The sequence below is a fragment of the Salvelinus namaycush genome, chromosome 28 (genome assembly GCF_016432855.1).
Source record: "Salvelinus namaycush isolate Seneca chromosome 28, SaNama_1.0, whole genome shotgun sequence".
Taxonomy (NCBI): Eukaryota; Metazoa; Chordata; class Actinopteri; order Salmoniformes; family Salmonidae; genus Salvelinus; species Salvelinus namaycush.
The window spans coordinates 4,184,929-4,210,278 of NC_052334.1; the positions used below are offsets into that span (position 1 = coordinate 4,184,929).

Here is a 25,350-nt window from a genome sequence, read left to right on the forward strand (position 1 = left end):
CTATTATTTTCTACTCTGTCTCAACGGCAGGAAATGGACCAGAAGCCAGACTTGGAAGCAACACTTCTGCAGCTTTTGAGAATAAGCAAATGATCACCACTTGAAGTAACAGTAACGTTACTCCTCATTGAATGATACTGACGTGTATTTGCACAAGCTAACTTGCTAAATGTAAAGTGGAGTAGCTAGGTGTTAATAAAATATCCAGCCAGTTAGCTAGCTGCCATGGATAACTTTTCTAGACCTAGTGGAGAAATTCAAAGAAAAAACCCACAGCAGGATTTCGAGCTTATTCAACGAGTTGGGAGCGGCACATATGGAGACGTATACAAGGTATTTTTTTTCTTCCTTTCTACCTTCAAACTGAATGAACAGCAGTAGCAGATTTCGGTGTTTCCGAATTTAGATCCGTGTCTTACCAAAACAACCACCCCCCCCCACCTGTTGGAAGACACGAGATCCCTATACCATAGCTAAGTCCTATTGAAACCGGTTGAGAGGACTCGCATTAAGTTGTAAAGGTGTGTCTCCTCCAGGCCCATAGTTCAATTCTCTCTCAATGTGTTTTGCTTTTATGTCCAAGATGTGAGTAAAGTTATGCATAGTGGTATGTATGCTCTAGTGTCTACTAACACCTTGATTCAATTACATTTACATTTAAGTCATTTAGCAGACGCTCTTATCCAGAGCGACTTACAAATTGGTGCATTCACCTTATGATATTCAATGCGCAGAACCTTTGTTGTTGTCAGTTTGCCAATAGTAGTTTGTGTTACAGGGGCATTTGCGTTTTAGAATGGAGTTGAATGGGAACCACAGGTAATGCTCATCTTTATGACAAAGTATTTTAGCTGTTTAAACTCTTTGTGCATCTTAAGGTCAATGGGAAATGTATACCTCTGGCCTAGTTATCAAGCACTTTTTTTTTGTATGTGGTCAGGTTATCATCCTCTCTCCACCTGTCGCTTTTGCCTGTTTTCTTTTAGAGAACTGACTTGTGACATTTTGAAAAGGCTTTATTTAGAGCGGTGAGTCACCTACCAATCAAGGCTTTCATTTACTGAGTCAACCTTCTGCCCACCACATTATCACTTTAGTGTCTTGGGTTCCAAATACAGGAGCTGGGAGATATAACCTCCTTTATGGGCCAGCTTCAGTCATGTAGGATATATAGCCTCCTTTATGGGCCAGCTTCAGTCATGTAGGATATATAGCCTCCTTTATGGGCCAGCTTCAGTCATGTAGGATATATAGCATCCTTTATGGGCCAGCTTCAGTCATGTAGGATATATAGCCTCCTTTATGGGCCAGCTTCAGTCATGTAGGATATATAGCCTCCTTTATGGGCCAGCTTCAGTCATGTAGGATCTATAGCCTCCTTTATGGGCCAGCTTCAGTCATGTAGGATCTATGGCCTCCTTTATGGGCCAGCTTCAGTCATGTAGGATCTATGGCCTCCTTTATGGGCCAGCTTCAGTCATGTAGGATCTATGGCCTCCTTTATGGGCCAGCTTCAGTCATGTAGGATCTATGGCCTCCTTTATGGGCCAGCTTCAGTCATGTAGGATCTATGGCCTCCTTTATGGGCCAGCTTCAGTCATGTAGGATATATAGCCTCCTTTATGGGCCAGCTTCAGTCATGTATGACATAGCCTAAGGGCAATTCCACGGTAAGAGTGCTGCTGAGACTCAGAAGTTTGTATGCCAAACAAAAAACAACGATTGCGAAGTCAAACCAACCAAACAACTCTATTCACAAGGACGACTTTTACCACTGAAGTTTGGTAACAGAATGGTCAGCACAAACTGTCATTCTGTTACCAAACTTTGCCGTTCTTTTCAAGTACATTTGTTTTTAGAAGTGTTTTTTTGTGAGAGAGAATATCCTTTTGCATAGAGTTGTATGGCTTTTGCTTAAAAGTGCTACACAGGAATTAAAACAAATCATTTATTGTACTTGTAATTTCAGAAAATGTCCATAATATATTTGCAATAATAGTGTAATGATAGTGTTTCACAGTATTACTTACCCGCCAGTGTTGTGATTGCCTGTGATATTCACCAATTTATTTCTCCCTGCCGGAGCGGCATCAAAATGGGACAGCTATTCTGACTTTGTTGCTGAGTTATCTAGTGGAAATCGCTCTGTCATTAACTGGTTGCTAAAATTCTACACTGTTTGCTCAATTTCAGTTTGTGAGAAAACAAGCACTGAATAGATAAGGAAATCATTGTACCATCTAAATCGCTGTGAAATATATTTTCTCTAGAATTGTCTAGAATGTCATTGTATGCTGTAGTGTTAAGATTTCCCTTCACTGGAAGTAAGGGGCCCGAACCATGAAAAACAGCCCCAGACCATTATTCCTCCTCCACCAAACTTTACAGTTGGCACTATGCAGTTGGGCAGGTAGCGTTCTCCTGGCATCCGCCAAACCCAGATTTGTCCATCGGATTAACAGATGGTGAAATGTGATTCATCACTCCAGAGAACGCATTTCCACTGCTCCAGCGTCCAATGGTGGCGAGCTTTACACCACACCAGCCGATGCTTGGTATTGCGCATGGTGATTTTAGGCTTGTGTGAGGCTGCTCTGTCATGGAAATCCATTACATGAAGCTCCTGATGAACAGTTATTGTGCTGAAGTTGCTTCCAGAGGCAGTTTGGTACTTGGTAGTGAGGGTTGCAACCGAGGACAGATTTTTACCCGCTTCAGGACTCGGCGGTCCCGTTCTGTGTGCTTGTGTGGCCAACTACTTCCCGGCTGAGCCGTTATTTTGCTCCTAGACGTTTCCACTTCACAATAACAGCACTTACAGCTCTAGCAGGGCAGACGTTTGACAAACTGACCTGTAGGAAAGGTGGCATCCTGTGACGGTGCCATGTCAAGTCCCTGAGCTCTCTATTGTAAGGCAATTTTATTGCAAATGTTTGTCTATGTAGATTGAATAGCTGTGTGCGCGATTTTATATACCTGTCAGCAACGGTGTGGCTGAAATAGCCACATTCGCTAATTTGAATGGGTGTCCACATACTATTGTGTTTACATACACTGAGGTTGGAGTCATTAAAACTCGTTTTTCAACCACTCCACACATTTCTTGTTAACAAACTATAGTTTTGGCAAGTCGGTTAGGACATCTACTTTGTGCATGACACAAGTAATTTTTCCAACAATTGTTTACAGAAATTATTTCACTTATAATTCAATGTATCACAATTCCAGTGGGTCAGAAGTTTACATACACTAAGTTGACTGTGCCTTTAAACAGCTTGGAAAATTCCAGAAAATGGTGTCATGGCTTTAGAAGCTTCTCATAGGCTAATTGACATAATTTTATTCAATTGGAGGTGTACCTGTGGATGTATTTCAAGGCCTACCTTCAAACTCATTGCCTCTTTGCTTGACATCATGGGAAAATCAGTGACATCAAAATAAATCAGTGAAGACCTCAAAAAAAATATTGTAGACCTCCACAAGTCTGGTTCATCCTTGGGAGCAATTTCCAAACGCCTGAAGGTACCACGTTCATCTGTACAAACAATAGTACGCAAGTATAAACACCATGGGACCACGCAGCCATCATACCGCTCAGGAAGGAGACTCATTCTGTCTCCTAGAGATTAACGTACTTTGGTGCGAAAAGTGCAAATCAATCCCGGAACAACAGCAAAGGACTTTGTGGAGGATGCTGGAGGAAACAGGTACAAAAGTATCTATATCCACAGTAAAACGAGTCCTATATCGACATAACCTGAAAGGCCGCTCAGCAAGGAAGAAGCCACTGCTCCAAAACCGCCATAAAAAAGCCAGACTACGGTTTGCAACTTCACATGGGGACAAAGATGGTACTTTTTGGAGAAATATCCTCTGGTCTGATGAAACAAAAATAGAACTGTTTGGCCATAATGACCATCGTTATGTTTGGAGGAAAAAGGGGGAGATTTGCAAGCCGAAGAGCACCATCTCAGCCGTGAAGCACGGGGGTGGCAGCATCATGTTGTGGGGGTGCTTTGCTGCAGGAGGGACTGGTGCACTTCACAAAATAGATGGCATCATGAGGATGGAAAATTGTGGATATATTGAAGCAACATGTCAAGACATCAGTCGGGAAGTTAAAAGCTCGGTCGCAATGGGTCTTCCAAATGGACAATGACCCCAAGCATACTTCCAAAGTTGTGGCAAAATGGCTTAAGGACAACAAAGTCAAGGTATTGGAGTGGCCATCACAAAGCCCTGACCTCGATCCTATAGAAAATTTGTGGGCAGAACTGAAAAGGCGTGTGCGAGCAAGGAGGCCTACAAACCTGACTCGGTTACACCAGCTCTGTCAGGAGGAATGGGCCAAAATTCACCCAACTTATTGTGGGAAGCTTGTGGAAGGCTACCCGAAACGTTTAATCCAAGTTAAACAATTTAAAGGCAATGCTACCAAATACTAATTGAGTGTATGTAAACTTCTGACCAAATGGGAATGTGATGAAAGAAATAAAAGCTGAAATGCATCATTCTCTCTACTATTATTCAGACATTTCACATTCTTAAAATAAAGTGGTGTTCCTAACTGACCTAAAACAGGGAATCTTTACTAGGATTAAATGTCAGGAATTGTGAAATACTGAGTTTGAAATCTGTTTGGCTAAGGTGTATGTAAACTTCTGAATTCAACTGTATGTATACACACACACTACCATTCAAAAGTTTGGGGTCACTTAGAAATGTCCTTGTGTTTTTTGTCCTTTAAAATAACATTAAATTGATCAGAAATACAGTGTAGATGTTGTGAATGTTGTTGTGAACATTTTTCAGCTGTGCTAACATAATTGCAAAAAGGTTTTTCTAATGATCAGTTAGGCTTTTTAAAATGATAAACTTGGATTAACTAACACAACGTGCCATTGGAACCCAGGAGTGATGGTTGCTGATAATGGGCCTCTGTACGCCTATGTCGATATTCCATTTAAAAATCAGCCGTTTCCAGCTACAATAGTCCTTTCCAACATTAACCATGTCTACACTGTATTTCTGATCAATTTGATGTTTTTTTAATGGACCAAAAATGTTGCTTTTCTTTCAAACACAAGGACATTTCTAAGTGACCCCAAACTTTTGAACAGTAGTGTATATATTGGTGTAATTGCGTAACAAGTGATAAGTTGCATGGACTCACTGTGCAATAATAGTGTTTTAACATGATTTTTGAATGACTACCTCATCTCTGTACCCCACATATAATTATCTGTAATGTCCCTCGGTCGGTGCACTGAATTTCAAACAAAGATTCAACCGCAAAGACCAGGGAGGTTTTCTAATGCCTCACAAAGAAGGGAACCTACTGGTAGATGGGTAAAAAATAAAAAAGCTGACATTGAATTTTGCTTTGAGCATTAAGTTATTTACTTCACTTTGGATGGTGTATCAATACACCCAGTCACTACAAAGATACAGGCGTCCTTCCTAACTCAGTTGCCAGAGAGGAAGGAAATAGCTCAGGGATTTCACCATGAGGCCAATGGTGACTTTAAAACAAGTACTTTAATGGCTGTAATAGGAGAGAACTGAGGATGGATAAAACATTGTAGCTACAATACAAACTTTAAATGAGTGGGAAAAAATGAAGCCTGGTACAGAATAAAAAATATTCCAAAACATACATGATGTTTGCGATAAGGCACTAAAGTAAAACTGCAAAAAAAATGTGGCAAAGAAATTAACTTTATATCCTGAATACAATTATGTTTGGGGAAAATTCAACACAACACTGAGTACCACTCTTCATATGTACAAGCATGGTGGTGGCTGCATCATGTTATGGGTATGCTTGTCATCGGCAAGAACTAGGGAGTTTGTTGTTGATAAAAAATAAACGGTATAGAGCTAAGCAATGGGTCAAACTCCTGGAGGAAAACCTGGTTCAGTTTGCTTTCCAACAGACACTGGGAGATGCATTCACCTTTCAGCAGGACAATAACCTACACGGGAGATGCTTACCAAGAAGACATTGAATGATTCTGAGTGGCCTAGTTACAGTTTTTGACATAAATCTCCTTGAAAATCTATGGCAAGACTTGGAAAATGTCTTTCTAGCATTTATCAACAACCAACTTGACAGAGCTATAAGAATTTTAATGAATAATATGCAAATATTGTACCATTCAGATGTGCAATGCTCTTTGACTTACCCAGAAAGACTCACAGCTGTAATTGCCTCAAGTTGTATTGACTCAGGGGTGTGAATACTTATGTAAATTAGAGGTTTCTGTATTTCTTTTTTAATAAATGTGCAAATAAATGTCATTATAGGCTATAGTGTGTAGATGGTTGAATTGTTTTATATTTAATACATTTTGAATTCAGACTGTAACACAACAAAATGTGGAATAAGTCGAGGGGTATGAATACTTTCTGAAGGCCACTGTATATAATGGACATTTTCTGAAATTACCTTGTGAAAAGGAATCATGTGTAGCAGCTTTGCAAGTAATCTTTTTTTGACATACGTTTTCCAAGAGTCTTGGCATCATTCTGTAATCGTGGAATTGCCCCTAATCAGCAACATTGTAGCCAGAAGTCTTAAGCCTGTTTTATTTCTTGCTACACAGACAGACTGAGATTCAATGTCTTTTTTTTACTGAAGGTTTTTCATGTGTTCTGATAAAGTTGTTAGAACATTGCCAAGTTGTTCTGTAGAATCATTCAATGATAGCGATGAAACGGTAGCCTGCTTTTACTGTGAAGGAGGAATCTGATGAAACAGGACCCTGCTTTTAACTGTGAAGGAGGAATCTGATGAAACAGTACCCTGCTTTTAACTGTGAAGGAGGAATCTGATGAAACAGTACCCTGCTTTAACTGTGGTGGAGGAATCCGATTGGCTTTCTGACTGGTCAGTTGAAGGCGTTACCTGCCTCTACATTGGCTCTCTGAATAGCAGACTATCTTCACATATTTGAACGCACTGCACTCACTGTCAAAAGAAACTTAACTCCTCTCATTTTTCATGAGGTTGTGTTTAGTTTCCCCCCACTGTGGACTTCATCTGTAACCCCTGTAGTAACCATGTGATAAAGCATCGCACTGTTACAGCCTACCTCTCTTAGTCTCTGATGTAACATGTGGTGAAAGTAAGATGGATTGGTAGGGGAAAGGGGAGAGCTACAAACGATCCAGCTTCAATTTCCCCATTGTCCTGGCAGAGTTCTGGGGCATGTCTCAGTCCCTGTGTGTGTGTGTGTTCACATAAAGCAACAACACATTTTGAATGGATTGGATTTCACTACACCCGCAATAACATCTGCTAAATATGTGTGTGACCAATAAAATGTGATTTGATTGGAGAATAACAAAGTAGACACTTCCCCCGTCTGTTCCCGAGGTTCAAATCAGGATCACAAAGACAGTTGTGTTCACGTTTTTAATATATATATATATTTTTTTATCCATTTGCTATGGATGACTAGGCTACCAATTTGATCCAGTCGAAGCAGCCAGTCTGTCGAACCCTTGCCTCACAAAGCAATCTTTGGCAGGCCAGTCCCACCACAGGCACAGGCAGCCGAGGCAGGCCACTGGTGGAATGCAATGCCTGGTATTCTCCCAGAGAGCCATGAACATGCAATCCCTGGGCTGAGTCCTAAATGACACTCTATTTCTAATCTCTGGCAGTCCCCGCCCCAGACACAGTCCCAGACACAGTCCCACCCCAGACACAAGCAGGACTGTGGCATAGTGAAATATGTTCAGGTCCTTGTCTAAACATGAGCCCAGAATGGGAGTGTTCTTTGCTGTACTGACAGTGGAAATATTTCAGATTTTGAAAGATCCTCCCCTAACCATGTTTTTTTTTTTTGGTCTGCTGCAGTGCAGAGAAAGGTTTTTACAAATCGTCTCAAACCCGAGTGAGGTATCAACGAGGAAAGTAAGCTCATGGAGCTCGAGTTTAATTGGTTGTTTTATTAGCTCTTGTCTCTCTCTCTTTTTAGTAACAGTTTTATAATGTTTCATCCAGGGATGGAAATGTAAGAATAGCTCGCTAGCCCGAGGCTAGTACTTTTCAGACCAGGCTAGTACTTTTCAGACCAGGCTAGTACTTTTCAGACCAGGCTAGTAGAAAATGTGCTCATCTAGCCTGCCAGATAGTGACATTTTTGTGTTTTCTAATAGTACAAATTTTGGAGCCGGGCTAGTAACATTGGTCTGCTCTAGACTTTCATCTACATTATCTCTGTCTGTTGTCCTGAGACTATAAATGGTATTTAGTAATCTGTCCATCCAGGATTTTAGTGTTTTAAAAACCGGTAGTTGCGGGCCAAAACGCTTGATTTTTATTTATTTTGCACGGCGAATTGTGATGATTTTTTCAAATTTGACATAAATGCACTGACGAGAGAAAGTTTTTTTTGTTTGATTGAATACTTTTATGCAATAAAAGTGTGGTGATTGGATAAAATTGCAAGCCATATTTTTGTAGTGCGGTGATTAGACAGTTTATGGTGGTAACGTTGCAATGATTTGACTGGTTTATGCAATAATAGTGCAGTGATTGGTCAGATGTTGCATAATATGTGGAGTTGTTGATTTTGCTAAATATTTTGCAATTGCAAAATCCTGGAAGGACTGAGTAATGAAGATGAAACCAACAATACTGATTGTTGTAATTTGCAAACTTTAGAGGGAGATTTATTCATTGTGTGGCAGTGAAGTGTGTGGCAGACAGGACCATGGCGCGGTGTGTGGCGGTCACTGGACAGGACATGGCTCAGTTGGTAGAGCACGGTCCTCTGTAGCTCAGTTGGTAGAGCACGGTGCTCTGAAGCTCAGTTGGTAGAGCACGGTGCTCTGTAGCTCAGTTGGTAGAGCACGGTCCTCTGTAGCTCAGTTGGTAGAGCACGGTGCTCTGTAGCTCAGTTGGTAGAGCACGGTGCTCTGTAGCTCAGTTGGTAGAGCACGGTGCTCTGAAGCTCAGTTGGTAGAGCACGGTGCTCTGTAGCTCAGTTGGTAGAGCACGGTCCTCTGTAGCTCAGTTGGTAGAGCACGGTTCTCTGTAGCTCAGTTGGTAGAGCACGGTGCTCTGTAGCTCAGTTGGTAGAGCACGGTGCTCTGTGGCTCAGTTGGTAGAGCACGGTGCTCTGTGGCTCAGTTGGTAGAGCACGGTGCTCTGTGGCTCAGTTGGTAGAGCACGGTGCTCTGTGGCTCTGTTGGTAGAGCACGGTGCTCTGTGGCTCTGTTGGTAGAGCACGGTGCTCTGTGGCTCTGTTGGTAGAGCACGGTGCTCTGTTGGTAGAGCACGGTGCTCTGTGGCTCTGTTGGTAGAGCACGGTGCTCTGTGGCTCTGTTGGTAGAGCACGGTGCTCTGTTGGTAGAGCTCTGTGGCTCCGATGGTAGAGCACGGTGCTTGCAATACCAGGATAGTGACTGGCTCCCCAATCCCCAACAATGACTGGTTCCCCAATCCCCAAGCAGTGTTCTAAAATGTTTTATTCTCTCTTTCAGGCTCGAAACATCCAAACGGGAGAGCTTGCTGCTGTGAAGATTATTAAACTGGAGCCAGGTGAGTTGGCTCTACCTACAATTCCTCTTTCTATTTATGAATGAAACATACTCACTCATTAAAGAGTAACTAAAGAGGACGTTAGCATGTAATGTTGCAACCCAGATTGAAGGGAGAACAATGTTTTCATAAGACTTGAGTGTAGGTGAGCAGCCATTTTGACATAAATTCATCATCAAGAATTCTCTGTTTTTAAAACCCATTTAAGCCCTGATGTGTTGGAAGTGATTTAAGCCTGTTGTACAACTGGTCTGAAGAAGCCATGGATTTATGTCGTTTTGTAAGATGGGAGGACAATAAATGTTTGGTGTCTCCATGGGTCTTGGACTGGGCGTTTCACTGTGACCCAGATTAGTGGGATTACCACCAAGAGGACCTGTTGTGCCGCCAGTCTGCCACCCAGATAAACACCAGCTGATTAACTTAACCCGAATGTCATTGATGTAAAGAAGGGACCCTACAGGGTGGCTCCTCCAAGCCTGGCCCCACATCTGTTAGTGCTGTCTTCTTCATTGGTGTGACAGTGACCATAGGAGTTGGCTAGACAGCACAAACAGGTGTGGGACCAAGCAAGGTGTTTCCCTATCCTCATACTAATGTTGATGACAGGTCTCTCTCTCTTCGAGAGTTTGTTTGAGACTAACCTTTTAATGGTTGAATGGAAATGAAGGATGTGTGTTGTGGGCTGTGTTTTGTGGGGCTTTTTTTTTGCATCTTTATAACATGTTAAATACATGTTAACTCGCGCTTAGTGGTTCAACTCCATAGTAAGCCAAGGGAACAATTCTCTCCTTGATTCTGATCCCCTTTTTTTTTTTTTTTTTCGATCTTTCACCAGCAGAGATCCATAGATAGAATGCTTCCCAAATGGAACCCTATTCCCTACATAGTGCACTACTTTTGACCAGGGCCCAAGTAATGCACTATGTCGGGAATAGGGTGTGTTAAGAAGCAACCATAGCAGGGCTTGATAGTCAGGTAAATTTGCAAGTCGCACACCGGGCTAGTGCCAACTGAAATTTGGAGAGGGTGTAGTTGCCCTTTTTTTTAAATTAAATTGTGCAACTAGCAAGAGTGTTTGGATAGCGTTGTTTCTGGCGTATACAGTGTAGCCTACATGTGATGGCAGAGTTGGCAACACGAATGCCAAGCCCTTTTGATAAAAATCATCATGTTGTCATTCTACCAGGTAGGTCTACTTTGCGGTGAATATTTAATTGGGAAGGTTTTTGTGTAAATGTTTATTCAAATGGCGTATGATGACTGAATTGCGCATTTCTTTTTAAATACCTGGTTTGCGTACCCATTGTTGCCTTAGTTTGCATTTACTGGTAGATATCATCAGTTGAAATGTCTTTCCTGCCATACCTGCTGTCGATGTCATTTTTTCTGTAAGCTGCTCCATGCAACAACCAGTTGAGAGCTGCTCGCTGCCCAAAGATGATATTCCACTTAAACTAGGGCTGTGTGCGGCACACGTGCAGTAAATCATATACTTAACCTGTTTGGCGTGCAAGCCCGACGTCGGTACACTTATGACAACAGCCAGCTCAAGTGCAGGGCGCGAAATTCAAAAGATATTTTTTTAAAATATTTAACTTTCACACATTAACAAGTCCAAGACACCAGATGAAAGGTACACATCTTGTGAATCAAGCCAACATGTCCGATTTTTAAAATGTTTTACAGGGAAGACACAATATGTAAATCTATTAGCTAACCACATTAGCAAAAGACACCATTTTTCATTACTCCACCAGTTATTTACTCCATCAGTAGCTATCACAAATTCGACCAAATAAAGATATAAATAGCCACTAACCAAGAAACAAATTCATCAGATGACAGTCTGATAACATATTTATTGTATAGCATATGTTTTGTTAGAAAAATGTGCATATTTCAGGTATAAATCATAGTTTACATTGCAGCTACAGTCAGAAATTGCACCGAAAGCAGACAGAAAAATTACAGACACCAACGCCAAATAACTAAATACTCATCATAAAACATTTCTGAAAAATACATAGTGTACAGCAATTGAAAGACAGGCATCTTGTGATTCCAGACAATATTTCCGATTTATCAAGTGTTTTACAGCGAAAACAAAATGTAGCGTTATATTAGCTTAGCACAATAGCCAGAAACACTTGGGCGCCGGCGACTACGGCAGATATATGAAATAACATCATAAAATGGGTCTTACTTTTGCTGATCTTTCATCAGAATGTTGGACAAGGTGTCCTTTGTCCAGAACAGTCGTTGTTTGGATTCAGAACGGACACTTTCCCTCTTCATTTAGCAAGCGCGCTAGCCGGGTGCCACGACACTCTCCATGTCAACAAACGGAAGAGAACGGAACACAGCAAAACTCCCGAAAAAATTTCAATAATCTGATGAAACCATATTGAAAAACATACTTTACGATGATATGGTGACATGTATCAAATAAAATCAAAGCCGGAGATTGTAGTCGCCTATAACGGAAGCTAAACAAAAGGCAATCACACTGTCCAGCTCGCGCTATTCAGAGTACCGAAAATGGTGGACACGAGATTCCAAGATGATGTGTTCCAACTCAGATCGAGATAATCACCTCATTTCTTCTCTCACAGCCTCTTGACAACCAGAGGAAGGTGTATGACGTGTATGTATACTAATAGGTCTTGTGCCCATGTATAGGCATGAAGAAGAACAGAGCATCGATTTCAGACGTTCCACTTCCTGGTCAGGAAAAGTGCTGCAGAATGAGTTCTGTTTCACTCAGAGAAATAATTCAAACGGTTTTAGAAACTAGAGAGTGTTTTCTATCCAATAGTAATAATAATATGCATATTGTACGAGCAAGAATTGAGTACGAGGCCGTTTGAAATGGGCACGATTTAACTGGCTACTCAATACTGCCCCTTGCAGCCATAAGAAGTTAACAGCTTCGGGAATTCGGCTTTTACATTTTTATTGCTTGTCTAGCCCCGGGTGTGTCTAGCCCCGTAGCCCTGGGAGAGAAGTACCTTACCGGACTGTGGTCATCCGTTATGAGGAGGAGGAGCGGACCGTGGGCATCTGTTATGAGGAGGAGCGGACCGTGGTCATCTGTTATGAGGAGGAGCGGACCGTGGTCATCCGTTATGAGGAGGACCGGACCGTGGTCATCCGTTATGCGGAGGAGAGGAGGACCGGACCGTGGTCATCCGTTATGCGGAGGAGAGGAGGACCGGACCGTGGTCATCCGTTATGCGGAGGAGAGGAGGACCGGACCGTGGTCATCCGTTATGCGGAGGAGAGGAGGACCGGACCGTGGTCATCTGTTATGCGGAGGAGGAGGAGGAGGACCGGACCGTGGTCATGTGTTATGAGGAGGAGGACCGGACCGGGGTCATGTGTTATGAGGAGGAGGACCGGACCGGGGTCATGTGTTATGAGGAGGAGGACCGGACCGGGGTCATCTGTTATGAGGAGGAGGACCGGACCGGGGTCATCTGTTATGAGGAGGAGGACCGGACCGTGGTCATGTGTTATGAGGAGGAGGACCGGACCGTGGTCATGTGTTATGAGGAGGAGGAGGAGGACCGGACCGTGGTCATGTGTTATGAGGAGGAGGAGGAGGACCGGACCGTGGTCATGTGTTATGAGGAGGAGGAGGAGGACCGGACCGTGGTCATGTGTTAGGAGGAGGAGGAGGAGGAGGACCGGACCGTGGTCATGTGTTAGGAGGAGGAGGAGGAGGAGGAGGACCGGACCGTGGTCATCTGTTATGAGGAGGAGGACCGGACCGTGGTCATCTGTTATGAGGAGGAGGACCGGACCGTGGTCATGTGTTATGAGGAGGAGGAGGAGGACCGGACCGTGGTCATGTGTTATGAGGAGGAGGAGGAGGACCGGACCGTGGTCATGTGTTATGAGGAGGAGGAGGAGGACCGGACCATGGTCATGTGTTAGGAGGAGGAGGAGGAGGAGGACCGGACCGTGGTCATGTGTTAGGAGGAGGAGGAGGAGGACCGGACCGTGGTCATGTGTTAGGAGGAGGAGGAGGAGGAGGAGGACCGGACCGTGGTCATGTGTTAGGAGGAGGAGGAGGAGGAGGAGGACCGGACCGTGGTCATGTGTTAGGAGGAGGAGGAGGACCGGACCGTGGTCATGTGTTAGGAGGAGGAGGAGGACCGGACCGTGGTCATGTGTTAGGAGGAGGAGGAGGACCGGACCGTGGTCATGTGTTAGGAGGAGGAGGAGGAGGAGGACCGGACCGTGGTCATGTGTTAGGAGGAGGAGGAGGAGGAGGACCGGACCGTGGTCATGTGTTAGGAGGAGGAGGAGGAGGAGGACCGGACCGTGGTCATGTGTTAGGAGGAGGAGGAGGACCGGACCGTGGTCATGTGTTAGGAGGAGGAGGACCGGACCGTGGTCATGTGTTATGAGGAGGAGGAGGAGGACCGGACCGTGGTCATCTGTTATGAGGAGGAGGAGGACCGGACCGTGGTCATGTGTTAGGAGGAGGACCGGACCGTGGTCATGTGTTATGAGGAGGAGGACCGGACCGTGGTCATGTGTTATGAGGAGGAGGACCGTGGTCATGTGTTAGGAGGAGGAGGACCGTGGTCATGTGTTATGAGGAGGAGGAGGAGGAGGACCGGACCGTGGTCATCTGTTATGAGGAGGAGGAGGACCGGACCGTGGTCATGTGTTAGGAGGAGGAGGACCGGACCGTGGTCATCTGTTATGAGGAGGACCGGACCGTGGTCATGTGTTATGAGGAGGAGGACCGGACCGTGGTCATCTGTTATGAGGAGGAGGAGGACCGGACTGTGGTCATCTGTTATGAGGAGGAGGAGGACCGGACCGTGGTCATCTGTTATGAGGAGGACCGGACCGTGGTCATCTGTTATGAGGAGGACCGGACCGTGGTCATCTGTTATGAGGAGGACCGGACCGTGGTCATCTGTTATGAGGAGGAGGAGGACCGGACCGTGGTCATGTGTTATGAGGAGGAGGAGGAGGACCGTGGTCATGTGTTAGGAGGAGGACCGGACCGTGGTCATGTGTTATGAGGAGGAGGACCGGACCGTGGTCATGTGTTAGGAGGAGGAGGAGGAGGACCGGACCGTGGTCATGTGTTAGGAGGAGGAGGAGGAGGACCGGACCGTGGTCATGTGTTATGAGGAGGAGGAGGACCGGACCGTGGTCATCTGTTATGAGGAGGAGGAGGACCGGACCGTGGTCATCTGTTATGAGGAGGACCGGACCGTGGTCATCTGTTATGAGGAGGAGGACCGGACCGTGGTCATGTGTTATGAGGAGGAGGACCGGACCGTGGTCATGTGTTATGAGGAGGAGGACCGGACCGTGGTCATCCGTTATGAGGAGGAGGACCGGACCGTGGTCATCCGTTATGAGGAGGAGGACCGGACCGTGGTCATCCGTTATGAGGAGGAGGACCGGACCGTGGTCATCCGTTATGAGGAGGAGGACCGGACCGTGGTCATGTGTTATGAGGAGGAGGACCGGACCGTGGTCATCCGTTATGCGGAGGAGAGGAGGACCGGACCGTGGTCATCCGTTATGCGGAGGAGAGGAGGACCGGACCGTGGTCATCCGTTATGCGGAGGAGAGGAGGACCGGACCGTGGTCATTCGTTATGCGGAGGAGAGGAGGACCGGACAGTGGTCATCCGTTATGAGGAGGAGGACCAGACCGTGGTCATCCGTTATGAGGAGGAGGAGGACCGGACCGTGGTCATGTGTTATGAGGAGGAGGACCGGACCGTGGTCATGTGTTATGAGGAGGAGGACCGGACCGTGGTCATCTGTTATGCGGAGGAGAGGAGGACCGGACCGTGGTCATCTGTTATGCGGAGGAGGAGGAGGAGGACCGGACCGTGGTCATCTGTTATGAGGAGGAGGACCGGACCGTGGTCATCTGTTATGAGGAGGAGGACCGGACCGTGGTCATCTGTTATGAGGAGGAGGACCGGACCGTGGTCATGTGTTATGAGGAGGAGGAGGAGGACCGGACCGTGGTCATGTGTTAGGAGGAGGAGGAGGAGGACCGGACCGTGGTCATGTGTTAGGAGGAGGAGGAGGAGGACCGGACCGTGGTCATGTGTTAGGAGGAGGAGGAGGAGGACCGGACCGTGGTCATGTGTTAGGAGGAGGAGGAGGAGGACCGGACCGTGGTCATGTGTTAGGAGGAGGAGGAGGAGGACCGGACCGTGGTCATCTGTTATGAGGAGGAGGAGGAGGACCGGACCGTGGTCATGTGTTATGAGGAGGAGGACCGGACCGTGGTCATGTGTTATGAGGAGGAGGACCGGACCGTGGTCATGTGTTAGGAGGAGGAGGACCGGACCGTGGTCATGTGTTAGGAGGAGGAGGACCGGACCGTGGTCATCTGTTATGAGGAGGAGGAGGACCGGACCGTGGTCATCTGTTATGCGGAGGAGAGGAGGACCGGACCGTGGTCATCTGTTATGCGGAGGAGGAGGAGGAGGACCGGACCGTGGTCATCTGTTATGAGGAGGAGGACCGGACCGTGGTCATCTGTTATGAGGAGGAGGACCGGACCGTGGTCATCTGTTATGAGGAGGAGGACCGGACCGTGGTCATGTGTTATGAGGAGGAGGAGGAGGACCGGACCGTGGTCATGTGTTAGGAGGAGGAGGAGGAGGACCGGACCGTGGTCATGTGTTAGGAGGAGGAGGAGGAGGACCGGACCGTGGTCATGTGTTAGGAGGAGGAGGAGGAGGACCGGACCGTGGTCATGTGTTAGGAGGAGGAGGAGGAGGACCGGACCGTGGTCATGTGTTAGGAGGAGGAGGAGGAGGACCGGACCGTGGTCATCTGTTATGAGGAGGAGGAGGAGGACCGGACCGTGGTCATGTGTTATGAGGAGGAGGACCGGACCGTGGTCATGTGTTATGAGGAGGAGGACCGGACCGTGGTCATGTGTTAGGAGGAGGAGGACCGGACCGTGGTCATGTGTTAGGAGGAGGAGGACCGGACCGTGGTCATCTGTTATGAGGAGGAGGAGGACCGGACCGTGGTCATCTGTTATGAGGAGGAGGAGGACCGGACCGTGGTCATGTGTTAGGAGGAGGACCGGACCGTGGTCATGTGTTATGAGGAGGAGGACCGTGGTCATGTGTTAGGAGGAGGAGGAGGAGGACCGTGGTCATGTGTTAGGAGGAGGACCGGACCGTGGTCATGTGTTATGAGGAGGAGGAGGAGGAGGACCGGACCGTGGTCATCTGTTATGAGGAGGAGGAGGACCAGACCGTGGTCATGTGTTAGGAGGAGGAGGACCGGACCGTGGTCATCTGTTATGAGGAGGACCGGACCGTGGTCATGTGTTATGAGGAGGAGGACCGGACCGTGGTCATCTGTTATGAGGAGGAGGAGGACCGGACCGTGGTCATCTGTTATGAGGAGGACCGGACCGTGGTCATCTGTTATGAGGAGGACCGGACCGTGGTCATCTGTTATGAGGAGGACCGGACCGTGGTCATCTGTTATGAGGAGGAGGAGGACCGGACCGTGGTCATGTGTTATGAGGAGGAGGAGGAGGACCGGACCGTGGTCATGTGTTAGGAGGAGGACCGGACCGTGGTCATGTGTTAGGAGGAGGACCGGACCGTGGTCATGTGTTATGAGGAGGAGGACCGGACCGTGGTCATGTGTTATGAGGAGGAGGACCGGACCGTGGTCATGTGTTAGGAGGAGGAGGACCGGACCGTGGTCATGTGTTAGGAGGAGGAGGAGGAGGACCGGACCGTGGTCATGTGTTAGGAGGAGGAGGACCGGACCGTGGTCATGTGTTAGGAGGAGGAGGAGGAGGACCGGACCGTGGTCATGTGTTAGGAGGAGGAGGAGGAGGACCGGACCGTGGTCATGTGTTAGGAGGAGGAGGAGGAGGACCGGACCGTGGTCATGTGTTATGAGGAGGAGGAGGACCGGACCGTGGTCATGTGTTATGAGGAGGAGGAGGACCGGACCGTGGTCATCCGTTATGAGGAGGAGGACCGGACCGTGGTCATCCGTTATGAGGAGGAGGACCGGACCGTGGTCATCCGTTATGAGGAGGAGGACCGGACCGTGGTCATCCGTTATGAGGAGGAGGACCGGACCGTGGTCATCCGTTATGAGGAGGAGGACCGGACCGTGGTCATCCGTTATGAGGAGGAGGACCGGACCGTGGTCATCCGTTATGAGGAGGAGGAGGAGGACCGGACCGTGGTCATGTGTTATGAGGAGGAGGACCGGACCGTGGTCATCTGTTATGCGTAGGAGGACCGGACCGTGGTCATCTGTTATGCGGAGGAGGACCGGACCGTGGTCATCTGTTATGAGGAGGAGGACCGGACCGTGGTCATCTGTTATGAGGAGGAGGAGGAGGACCGGACCGTGGTCATGTGTTATGAGGAGGAGGACCGGACCGTGGTCATGTGTTATGAGGAGGAGGACCGGACCGTGGTCATCTGTTATGAGGAGGAGGACCGGACCGTGGTCATCCGTTATGAGGAGGAGGAGGAGGACCGGACCGTGGTCATGTGTTATGAGGAGGAGGACCGGACCGTGGTCATCTGTTATGCGTAGGAGGACCGGACCGTGGTCATCTGTTATGCGGAGGAGGACCGGACCGTGGTCATCTGTTATGAGGAGGAGGACCGGACCGTGGTCATCTGTTATGAGGAGGAGGAGGAGGACCGGACCGTGGTCATGTGTTATGAGGAGGAGGAGGACCGTGGTCATGTGTTATGAGGAGGAGGACCGGACCGTGGTCATCTGTTATGCGGAGGAGGACCGGACCGTGGTCATCTGTTATGAGGAGGAGGAGGAGGACCGGACCGTGGTCATGTGTTATGAGGAGGAGGAGGACCGTGGTCAACTGTTATGAGGAGGAGGACCGGACCGTGGTCAACTGTTATGCGGAGGAGAGGAGGACCGGGGTCATCTGTTATGCGGAGGAGAGGAGGACCGGACCGTGGTCATCTGTTATGCGGAGGAGAGGAGGACCGGGGTCATCTGTTATGCGGAGGAGAGGAGGACTGGACCGTGGTCAACTGTTATGCGGAGGAGAGGAGGACCGGGGTCATCTGTTATGCGGAGGAGGACCGTGGTCATCTGTTATGCGGAGGAGGACCGGACCGTGGTCATCTATTATGCGGAAGTACAATAGCTTTGGGACAGTTTTTCTCAAGTACTCTTAAACTGTTGCTAGTACTAAATGATCCTCTAATTACTCATGTTGTTTTTGTTTACATTGTGAACATAGTCAATGTAGCTCGCTAGAGTTTGTGCTAGCTAGTAGCTTCTTGACTTTTTAAAATCTTTTATTTAACTAGGCAAGTCAGTTAAGAACAAATTCTTATTTTCAATGACGGCCTAGGAACAGTGGGTTAACTGCCTTGTTTAGGGGCAGAACGACAGATTTTTACCTTGTCTGCTCAGGGGATTCGATCTTGCAACCTTTCGGTTACAAGTCCAACGCTCTATCCACTAGGCTACGCTGCTGCCCCAAACACTGTTTGACTTGATAAATCTTTGTACAATAACCAGTGGATATGCAACAAATCTACTTTGACATTTTACCTCTGCGATTTTTGAGCTTGGATGCTACCGTTGGACTTGATTTCAAAGGACGCATTCCCTCAACACCTGATGTCTGCCGGCAACGTCAGAAGCCCCGGTGGCTGTAGTGTAGCAGGGCCATTACTGTTGTTTTAAAAAAATCTCTCTCTATATATATATATATAATATGATTTAGTAAATATTTTCTTAACTGCATTGTTGGTGAAGTGCTTGTAAGTAAGCATTTCACGGTAAGGTTGTATTTATCATGTGACAAATACAATTTGATTTGGAGCAGCAGCAGCGGGCCACCGCCACTCACAAGGCCGTGGCCAACGTAAGTAAGAAGACCATTAAAGCGGTTGACCTTCGCAAGCCGGCAGCCCTAGCCGCGTCTTAAGAGCATGTGCAGACCAGCTGGCTGGAATGTTAATGGACATATTCAGTGTCCCCCTATCCCAGTCTGTTGTCCTCACTTGCTTCAAGATGTCCACCCCTGTTCCTGTTCCCAAGAAAGCAAAGGTAACTGAACTAAATGACTACCGCCCCGTAGCACTCACTTCCGTCATCACGAAGTGCTTTGAGAGACTAGTCAAGGATCATGTTACCTCCACCTTACCCGACACCCTAGACAAGGGGTATTCAACTCTTACCCTTCGAGGTCCAGAGCCTGCTGGTTTTCTGTTCTACCTGATAATTAATTGCACCCACCTGTAGTGCCAGGTCTAAATCTGTCCCTGACAATTTGCATCCTGCCTCAATAGATCCACGGATGACTCAATCGCCATCGCACTGCCCTATCCCACCTGGACAAGAGGAACACCTATGTAAGAACACTGTTCATTGTCTACAGCTCAGCATTCAACACCATAGTACCCTCCAAGCTCATCACTAAGTTCGGGGCCCTGGGTCTGAACCCCGCCCTGTGCAACTGGCTCTAGGACTTCCTGACAGGACGTCCCCAGATGGTGACGGTAGGCAACAACACAGGGGACTGTCTCCAACTCGATCATTAACACACGCATGTCTCCAACTCGATCATTAACACACGCATGTCTCCAACTCGATCATTAAGTTTGTACACGACACAACAGTGCTAGGCCTGATTTACCAACGACAACAAGACAGCCTACAGGGAGGAGGTGAGGGAGCTGGCAGAGTGGTGCCAGGAAAATATCCTCAACGCCAATAAAACGCAGGAACTGATCGTGGACTTCAGGAGACTGCACAAGGGGGCACGCCAACATCGATGGATGCAGTAGAGAAGGTGAAATGCTTCAAGTTCCTTGGCGTACACATCACTGGCAATCTGAAATGGTCCACCCAGACAGACAAAGTGGAGCAGGTGCAACTGCGTTTACTCAACTCCCGCTAATGTATTAAACTGAAATCACATTTACATACAGTACCAGTCAAAAGTTTGAACACACCTACTCATTCCAGGGAACTAAATTCCACTAATTAACTTTTAACAATGCACACCTGTTAACTGAAATGCATTCCAGCTGACTGCCTCATGAAGCTGGTTGAGAGAATGCCAACCAGTGTGCAAAGCTGTCATCAAGGCAAAGGGTGGCTACTTTGAAGAATCTAAAATATATTTTGATTTTTTTAACACTTTTTTTTTGGTTAATACATGATTCCATGTGTTATTTCATGGTTTTGATGTCTTCACTATTATTCTACAATGTAGAAAACAGTAAAAATAAAGAAAAACCCTTGAATGTGTAGGTGTGTCCACACGTTTGACTGGTACTGTATGTATTCAGACCCTTTATTCAGTACTTTGCTAGAGCGCCTTTGGCAGCGATTACAGAAGTGAGTCTTCTTGGGTATGACGCTACAAGCTTGGCACACCTGTATTTGGGGAGTTTCTCCCATTCTTCTCTGCAGATCCTCTCAAGCTCTGTTAGGTTGGATGGGGAGCGTCGCTGCACAGCTATTTTAGGTCTCTCCAGAGATGTTCAAATCAGGGCTCAGGGACATTCAGAGACTTGTCCCGAAGCCAGTCCTGCGTTGTCTAGGCTGTGTCCTTAGGGTCGTTGTCCTGTTAGAAGGTGAACCTTCACCCCAGTCTGAGGTCTTGAGCAGGTTTTCATCAAGAATCTCTATGTACTTTGCTCCGTTCGTCTTTCCCCTTGATCCTGATTAGTCTCCCAGTCCCTGCTGCTGAAAAATATTCCCACAGCATGAAGCTTCCACCACCATGCGGTGCCAAGTTTCATCCAGACGTGAAGTTTGGCATTCAGGATAAAGAGCTACATCTTGGTTTCATCAGACCAGAGATTTTCTCATGGTCTTGAGAGTCTAGGTGCCTTTCAACAAACTCCAAGCGGGCTGTCATGTGCCTTTTACTGACAAGTGGTTCTCTGGCTACTCTACCATAAAGATCTAATTGGTGGCATGCTGCAGAGATGGTTGTCCTTCTGGAAGGTTCTCCCATCTCCGCAGGGGAACTCTGGAGCTCTGTCAGAATGACCAAGGCCCTTTCCCCCCCCAGTTTGGCCATTGCTCAGATCCCCCCCCCCCCCCCCAGTTTGGCCATGCGGCCAACTCGAGGAAGAGTCTTGGTGGTTCCAAACTTCTTCCATTAAGGAATGATGGAGGCCACTGTTTTCTTGTGGACCTTCAGTGCTGCACACATTTTTTGGTGCCCTTCCCCAGATCTGTGACTCGACACAGTCCTGTCTCGGAGCTCTACAGACAATTCCTTTGACCTCATGGCTTGGTTTTTGCTCTGACATGCACTGTCAACTGGGGGACCTTATATAGACAGGTGTGTGCCTTTCCAAATCATATCCAATCAATTGATTTTACCACAGGTGGACTCCAATCAAGTTGTAGAAACATCTCAAGGTTGATAAATGGCAACAGGATGCACCTGAGCTCAATTTCGAGTCTGGGTCTGAATATGTAAATTAGGTATTCGTTTTTATTTTTTATAAATGTGCAAAAAAAACATTTTTCGCTTTTGTCGTTATGGGGTATTGTCTGTAAATCGATCATGTAAATTTGATTTAATCCATTTTAGAATAAGGCTGTAACTTAACAAAATGTGGAAAAAGTCAAGGGGTCTGAATACTTTCTGAATACACTTTGTACTGTATATTCTCTCCATATTCTGTCCATAAAGTCTATACATCCCATCATATACATATATATTTATACTGAACAAAAATATAAACGCAACATGTATAGTGTTGGTCCCATGTTTCATGAGCTGAATTAAAAGATCCCAGAAATGTTCATATGCACAAGAAGCTTATTTCTCTCCAATATTTAGCAAATATTTGTTTACTTCCTGGTAGTGAGCATTTCTCCTTTGCCAAGATATGCCACACCTGTCAGGTGGATGGATTATCAAGAAGCTGATTTTAAACAGCATGATCATTACACAGGAGCACCTTGTGCTGGGGGACAATAAAAGGCCACTCTAAAATGTGCAGTGTTGTCATATAACACAATGCCACAAATGTCTCAAGTTTTGAGGGAGCCTGCAATTGGCATGCTGACTGAATTGAATGTTCATTTCTCTACCTTAAGCCGCCTCCAACATCATTTTAGAGAATTTGGCAGTACCTCCAACCGGCCTCGCAACCGCAGACCACGTGTAATTCTAGCATCTGGACCTGAGAAATAGGCAGCTTACAATGGGAACGTTATTTTTCCAAACATCAAAATTCTGCCCCCTAGCTTCAAGAGGTTAAAGTTTTGTCCCAAATGGCACTCTATTCATCGGGTGTCTTCATCTCTGAGGGAAGTGTTCATTCTGAGGGAAGTGGCCTGGCTTTGAGGGGCCCAGCAACATGAGAACATTGTGGATCGCTCTTTTTATTCTCGTCTTTTCACTTCGCTGCAGCTAGCGACCGGAACGAGCTGCAAAAAAAAACACTCAAACTGCACCGTCTACGTTGAAAGACTCATTTATGAACACTCTTACTGACACTTGCTTCGCGTGATGTATTGTTGTCTATCTTTTTTTTTTGCCCTTCGTGCTTTTGTCTGTGCCTAACTATGTTTTTACCATGTTGTCTTAGGTCTCTCTTTATGTAGTGTTGTCTCTCTTGTCTTGGTGTATTTTTAATCCCAGCCCCCGTCCGCGCAGGAGTCCTTTTGCCTCTTGATAGACCGTTATTGTAAATAATAATTTGTTCTTAATTGACTTGCCAAATGATAATTTTTTAATATAAACAATTCTCACCACGTCTGTGGCTGTATCTCAAATGACACCCTATTCCCTATATAGTGCATTACGTTTGACCAGGGTCCATAGGAGTAGCATTTGGGACTCAGTCCTTGTTATACTTTTATGCACATCTCAATAATGCATACTGAAAATTGTCCCACATTTAAAAAATAAAAATAAATCTGTGTCCCTGGGCTCTTATTTGCTGCATATCTAAGATGGCAGAGAGGTCAACAGCTCATCTCTGCACTGTAGGAACAATACATTTACAGTCAGTCAGTGGTTGTCAAGGAAGGAATGGGCTTATACCATGTCTATTAGCTAGGCCCCTTTTCTGTCCTGGGCAATCAGGAAGGCTGTCGTATTGACATCTGCGTCCTCCATAGTGCTTTCTTTAACTGCTACGGTAGTAGACTAATTCTAGCAGTTCCCTTATGTGTCGAGGTGACTGTTTTCTAGCCTCAGTGCCAGTCTGTTTGTGCCATTGTTCCAACTCTTTGACACTCCGTTATCATGTTACATTTTGGCTTGATAGGGACAGCAATGGAGTAGGCAAGAGCACAAACAGATCTGGGACCAGGCTACTAAAACACTGAACCGTGACGTGCCTCATGTCTTGAGGATGGAGTAGGAAGAGACTGGTCTGTCTAGTAGCAGCAGAGAGACTGGGGAAGTGCCGGAGGAAGAGACTGGTCTGTCAAGTAGCAGAGAGACTAGAGAAGTACAGGAGGAAGAGACTGGTCTGTCAAGTAGCAGAGAGACTAGAGAAGTACAGGAGGAAAGAGACTGGTCTGCCTAGTAGCAGAGAGACTAGGGAAGTACAGGAGGAAAGAGACTGGTCCGTCTAGTAGCAGCAGAGAGACTAGAGAAGTACCGGAGGAAGAGACTGGTCCGTCTAGTAGCAGAGAGACTAGAGAAGTACCGGAGGAAGAGACTGGTCCGTCTAGTAGCAGAGAGACTAGAGAAGTACCGGAGGAAGAGACTGGTCCGTCTAGTAGCAGAGAGACTAGAGAAGTACCGGAGGAAGAGACTGGTCCGTCTAGTAGCAGAGAGACTAGAGAAGTACAGGAGGAAAGAGACTGGTCTGTCTAGTAGCAGCAGAGAGACTAGAGAAGTACCGGAGGAAGAGACTGGTCCGTCTAGTAGCAGAGAGACTAGGGAAGTACCGGAGGAAGAGACTGGTCTGTCTAGTAGCATCAGAGACTAGGGAAGTACAGGAGGAGAGAGACTGGTCTGTCTAGTAGCAGCAGAGAGACTAGAGAAGTACCGGAGGAAGAGACTGGTCCGTCTAGTAGCAGAGAGACTAGGGAAGTACCGGAGGAAGAGACTGGTCTGTCTAGTAGCATCAGAGACTAGGGAAGTACAGGAGGAGAGAGACTGGTCTGTCTAGTAGCAGCAGAGAGACTAGAGAAGTACCGGAGGAAGAGACTGGTCCGTCTAGTAGCAGAGAGACTAGGGAAGTACCGGAGGAAGAGACTGGTCTGTCTAGTAGCATCAGAGACTAGGGAAGTACAGGAGGAGAGAGACTGGTCTGTCTAGTAGCATCAGAGACTAGGGAAGTACAGGAGGAGAGAGACTGGTCTGTCTAGTAGCAGAGAGACTAGAGAAGTACAGGAGGAAGAGACTGGTCTATCTAGTAGCAGAGAGACTAGAGAAGTACAGGAGGAAGAGACTGGTCTGTCTAGTAGCAGAGAGACTAGGGAAGTACAGGAGGAAGAGACTGGTCTGTCTAGTAGCAGAGAGACTAGGGAAGTACAGGAGGAAGAGACTGGTTTGTCTAGTAGCAGAGAGACTAGAGAGGTACAGGAGGAAGAGACTGGTCTGTCTAGTAGCAGAGAGACTAGAGAGGTACAGGATGAAGAGACTGGTCTGTCTAGTAGCAGAGAGACTAGAGACGTACAGGAGGAAGAGACTGGTCTGCCTAGTAGCAGAGAGACTAGGGAAGTACAGGAGGAAGAGACTGGTCTGCCTAGTAGCAGCAGAGACTAGAGAAGTACAGGAGGAAGAGACTGGTTTGTCTAGTAGCAGAGAGACTAGAGAGGTACAGGAGG

At 46.8% G+C, this 25,350-nt stretch overlaps 1 protein-coding gene across 1 annotated transcript in view; it reads left to right on the forward strand.

The window, feature by feature from the left end:
• LOC120023222 (mitogen-activated protein kinase kinase kinase kinase 5-like) overlaps positions 1-25,350 on the forward strand; it is a 142,963-nt gene that overhangs the window by 576 nt on the left and 117,037 nt on the right. Inside the window, exons 2-3 of the mRNA XM_038967263.1 lie at positions 31-333; positions 9,496-9,553. Of these exons, the coding sequence (XP_038823191.1) occupies positions 226-333; positions 9,496-9,553 (166 nt within the window). The 5' untranslated portion in view covers positions 31-225. The remainder of the gene's footprint in view (positions 1-30; positions 334-9,495; positions 9,554-25,350) is intronic.